This window comes from Chiloscyllium plagiosum, chromosome 12 (assembly GCF_004010195.1).
Source record: "Chiloscyllium plagiosum isolate BGI_BamShark_2017 chromosome 12, ASM401019v2, whole genome shotgun sequence".
In the NCBI taxonomy this organism is placed as follows: domain Eukaryota; kingdom Metazoa; phylum Chordata; class Chondrichthyes; order Orectolobiformes; family Hemiscylliidae; genus Chiloscyllium; species Chiloscyllium plagiosum.
In genome coordinates, this window is record NC_057721.1 from 66744998 (window position 1) to 66750545 (window position 5548).

General features: G+C 41.1%; 1 protein-coding gene across 4 annotated transcripts in view; it reads left to right on the forward strand.

Moving 5' to 3' along the window:
- The window catches only part of LOC122555374 (sorting nexin-9-like), a 96148-nt gene that overhangs the window by 58950 nt on the left and 31650 nt on the right, over window positions 1-5548 (forward strand). For all 4 annotated transcript variants that reach the window (XM_043701320.1, XM_043701321.1, XM_043701322.1 and 1 more), the window contains one exon: window positions 4220-4337. In XM_043701320.1, the coding sequence (XP_043557255.1) occupies window positions 4220-4337 (118 nt within the window). The remainder of the gene's footprint in view (window positions 1-4219; window positions 4338-5548) is intronic.

Sequence of the window (5548 nt, forward strand, 5' to 3'; positions counted from 1 at the left end):
TCAGACGGGGTTTATTAAGGGCCGTAGATCATCCAATAATGTTAGAAGGGTTTTGAATGTGATTCAAGCCTGCCATCAGGGAAAGATACCAGGAGTAGTAGTCTCACTAGACGCGGAAGAGGCATTCAACAGGGTTGAATAGTCATTTTTGTTTTACACATTGGAAAGGTTTGGCGTTGGAAAGGTGTTTACCAAATGGGTGTCAACACTGTATAATGATCCCAAAGCAGTTGTGATTACCAATGGATTAGGCTCTGATAGCTTCAGTGTGGATAGGGGTTGCCATCAGGGGTGTTCTCTTTCGCCGTTGCTATTTATGCTAATAATTGAGCCACAAGCAGAAGCTTTATGGGCTGACCCTAATATAATGGCCCCAAGGATTGGTACAGGTAAATATAAAATTACCCTTTATGCAGATGATGTTCTTCTATTTCTCAGTAATCCTCTGATGTCCGTGCCTTGCCTAATCCAAGTTATTAATACATTTAGTGTATTTTCAGGCTATAAAATTAATTTCCCAAAATCGGAGGCTATGCCAATGGGCAGCCTTGCTAGTATATCCCACTTATTGGACGGATCCCACTTTTCCTTTCGGTGGTCCCTGGAGGGTTTCTTATATTTAGGCATTTTTATTACCCCAGTATTTGGTCAGTTGTATAAGGCTAACTTTGTGCATTTACTGGAAAGGATAAGGCAGGACCTCCAGCGATGGGGAGACCTTCCAATTTCCTGGTTAGGCAGAACAGCACTAATTAAAATGAATGTCCTGCCCCGTCTCCTATATCCTATGAGAATGCTTCCGGTGATGCTGCCGAGGCTGGCACTACGTAAATTATATGGCTGGCTGGGTTCCTTTATCTGGAATCATGGACAGCCCCTCATTAAGCTGAAGAAGCTACAGCTTCCACAGGCAAGGGGAGGATTGGATTTCCCAGAAGTTAGGAAATATCAGTTAAGTTCCCTATTAAGCAACATAGCCGATTGGTTCTTGTCTGACCCGCAATCAATCTGGCTGGACATCGAGGGTTCTCAAGTAAAATGCCCACTTATTAACCTCATATTTTCAGACAAGAGGAAAATCATTACGGATCAATGTAAAAAGCCTATAATACTAAATACAATTAAAGCTTGGAATATAATGCAGCAAAATGAGGGCAACTCACATAAAACATCCCCCTATACTCCGATAGTGGGAGCATGGGGATTTCAACCGGGGCTTACAGATGTCACTTTCAAACTCTGGAGATCCAGGGGTATCTCCTGTTTAGGGGATCTTTAAAGAAGGGGTCCTGATGTCTTTTGAACAGCTGCATCAGAAATTTGGATTACCTAATGGATACCTCTTTTGATACTTCCAAATTTGAGATTACATACAGAAGAAGACTACGTTATTAGATAGTCTTTATAAATCAGATAGAGAACGTAGAGTGTTATGGCCAATGGGGGTATCTTCGATCAGCACTATTTATCATTTATTATATTATGAAGTATCGGGAGATAAGGACAATCTGCTTAAAACATGGGATCAGGATTTGGGACTGGAAATCTTTATAGAAATGTGGAATGACATTTGGGAAAATGTCAGAAGAATCTCCATTTGCAACAGAACTCAGGCCATTCAGTTGAAGATACTTCATAGTGCCCATATAGCACCGGACCGATTGGCAAAATTTAAGGCAGGAGCATCTTCAATGTGTCCCAAGTGTAAAATAGAGGTGGGCACTCTTGTACATTGCTTATGAACCTGTCATAAGATCCGTAGATATTGGACTAAAGTAGCAAGTGCTCTGACAGAAATCTTAGGAATGGAAATTAGATTGGATCCTGTATCTCTCCTTTTGGGCTTTTCGAACTTACCGTCCCTGGATATGCACGGGAAGAGATTATTTTCTATTCTCTCTTTCTGTGCAAGGAAAAAATATTTTGGCAAACTGGGTGGCTGACGGCCCCCCCGGACTTTCGAATTGGCACAGATTAATTATGGAATGTATTCCCCTTGACTTCCTTACAAATATGGTACACCGAAAGACCGAATTATTCCATAAAATATGGCAGCCCTTCTTGAATTACACAAATACAGATATTTCGGCCTTTCTAACAAGGGCTTTTATTTAATTGAGATGGCGAACCTGGCTGGTCCGGGGCCCCTTGGGAGAGGAATCCCGCACGAATACGGGTTTTGTTACGATTTGGTGTTAACACATTCTGAGCATGTATCTCACTACTCAATTTCTGTGTTATCTGTCAGTTTTTGTTTCTTCCCTGAATAATGTAAGAGACTTAATTATACACTCTGGTTAGTTGTAGGCTACATTAGTAGTTAGTTGAGTTTTGTTTTTTTTCTCTCGGTATTTTTTTTTCTGTTTGATAAAGTTTGGTTATTATTTATTTAAGATTTAATTGTATATCAATGTTTATACTTGGGATATTTTTTTATTTGTAAACTTGTAAAAATATGTTAAATTTTCAATAAAAATATCTATTAAAAAAAGAAAGGTGGTAAGGACAAGCCAGGGAATTGTGGACCGGTAAGCGTGATGTCAATGGTGGGCAAGTTGTTGGAGGAAATCCTGAGGGGCAGGATGTACATGCATTTGGAAAGGCAAGGACTGATTCGGGATTGTCAACATGGCTTTATGTGAAGGAAATCATGTCTCACAAACTTGATCGTATTTTTTGCAGAAATAACAAAGAGGATTGATGAGGGCAGAGTGGTGGACATGACCTATATGGACTTCAGTAAGGCATTCAACAAGGTTCCCCATGGAAGACTGATTAGCAAGGTTAGATCTCATAGAATACAGGGAGAACTAGCCACTTGGATACAGAACTGACTCAAAGGAAGAAGACAAAGTGTGGTGGTGGAGGTTTGTTTTTCAGACTGGAGGCCTGTTACTAGTGGAGTGCCACAAGGATCAGTGCTGGGTCCTCTACTTTTCATCATTTATGTAAATGACTTGAATCTGAGCATAAGAGGTACAGTTAGTAAGTTTGCAGATGACACCTAAATTGGAGGGGTAGTGGACAACGAAGAAGGTTACCTCAGATTACAACGGGATCTTGATCAGATGGGCCAATGGACTGAGGAATGGCAGATGGTGTTAGTTTAGATTAATGCGAGGTGCTGCATTTTGGGAAAGCAAATCTTAGCAGGACTTACACTTAATGGTAAGGTCCTCGAGACTGTTGCTGAACAAAGAGACCTTGGAGTGCAGGTTCATAGTTCCTTGAATGTAGAGTCACAGGTAGATAGGATAGTGAAGAAGGTGCCTGGTATGCTTTCCTTTATTGGTCAGAGTATTGAGTACAGGAATTGGGAGGTCATGTTGCAGCTGTACAAGATATGGGTTAGGCCACTTTTGGAATATTGCATGCAATTCTGGTCTCCTTCCTATCGGAAGGATGACTTATAGCATCGTTCAGCATGGAAACAGACTCTTCGATCCAACTAGTCAACACCAACCATTTTCCCAAACTAAACTAGATGTTGTGAAACTTGAAAGGGTTCAGAAAAGATTTATGAAGAAGTTGCCAGGGTTGGAGGATTTGAGCTATAGGGAGAGGTTGAATAGGCTGGGGCTGTTTTCCCTGGACCGTCGGATTCTGAGGGGTGACCTTATAGAGGTTTATAAAATCATGAGTGGTATGGATAGGATAAATAGACAAAGTCCTTTCCCTGGGGTGGGGGAGTACAGAATTAGATGTCATAGGTTTAGAGAGGGGAAAGATTAAAAAGTGACCTTAAGGGGCAACGTTTTCAGAATGTGCTGGAATGAGCTGCTAGAGGAGATGGTGGAGGCAAATACAATGGCAACATTTAAAAGGCATCTGGATGGGTATATGAATAGGAAGGGTTTGGAGGGATATGATCTGGGTGCTGGCAGGTGGGACTAGGTTGCATTGGGATGTCTGGTCAGCATGGACCAAAGACTGTTTCTGTGCTGTACATCTCTCTGACTCTACAACGGACCCTTACAATGCCAGACTGATGAAGGAAATCTCTTTAATATGCTACCGCACAAGTTCTGCTTTAGCACCACTGACTGCTTAATTAAGTGATCAGAAGGTGCATTAGTAGACCTCTTTGAAATTGCATTGAACTGGTACCAACTATTTTACCAATTTAAATGCTTGAATTTGATATTCACATTTATTTGATAATTTCTCAACATGTTTTGCCATCCAGAATGTTTACAAAGTCATTTGTTAACACTTTTAGGATACAAATATCTCAGTTTACCATCGATACAAACACTTTGACTGGCTGTACTGTCGGCTAATAGAGAAGTTTGGATCCATAATCCCAATCCCACTACTTCCAGAAAAAGATATTCCATGTAAGTACCAAATGGCCAATGTAATGAATTAATTTAAGGCTTGCCACTGCAGCCAATATTCACTCGTAATAAAAGTGCAAGTATGGCAGAAATAGCAAATTTAGCAGAAAACATTACAGATATTCAGTTGTTAGAACTTGGTTTTTGTTTACATTATTTAGATAATGTTTGTTATTTAATTGACCTAATCTGATTGAACTCTAATTTGGTAAATAATTACATAACAGCTGTTTAATTTTATGATCTTGGGAGATCGCAGATTTACTTTTGCAACAAAATGATTTGAATGTGAAAAAAACCAACCAAATGATTTAAAAAGTTGAATCTGTTTAGACTAGATTACTTACAGTGTGGAAACAGGCCCTTCCACACCGACCTGCTGGAGCACAACCCACCCAGACCCATTCCCCTTCACCTAACGCTACGGGCAATTTAGCATGGCCAATTCACCTAACCTGCAAATCTTTGGACTGTGGGAGGAAACCAGAACACCCAGAGAAAACCCACGCAGACACGGGGAGAACGTGCAAACTCCACGCAGTCAGTCGCCTGAGGCGGGAATTGAACCCGAGTCTCTGGCGCTGTGAAGCAGCAGTGCTAACCACTGTGCCACTGTGCGACCGTGCTGCTCACAATGTTGAATGGTGCTTTTGAACTTTGTGAAGGCTGTATTTGATGTTGGACTGGGGTGGACAAAGTCAGAAATCACATGCCACTAGGTTAAAGTCGAAAGGGTTATTTGAAATCACAAGCTTTCAGATTGATTGGAAGGTCCGAAAGCTTGTGATTTCAAACAACCTCTTGGACTATAACATGGTGTTGTGTGACTTATGAGTGATGTATTTAAGCCATCTCAAGTTAATCTTGACAGGCAGTGCAAAATTGCTAATATCAAGTTGACAGACTGTTTTACACCTTTGCTTCATTATCTACTTCATTGTCACCACAAAATAAAACTAAGCACGGTGTAAATCAAGTTCACAGAGTCATAGAGATGTACAGCATGGAAACAGACCCTTCGCTCCAACCTGTCCATGCCGACCAGATATCTCACCCAATCTAATCCCACCTGCCAGCACCCGGCCCATATCCCTCCAAACCCTTCCTATTCATATACCCATCCAAATGACTCTTAAATGTTGCAATTGTACCAGCCTCCACTACTTCCTCTGGCAGCTCATTCGATACACGTACCACCCTCTGTGTGAAAA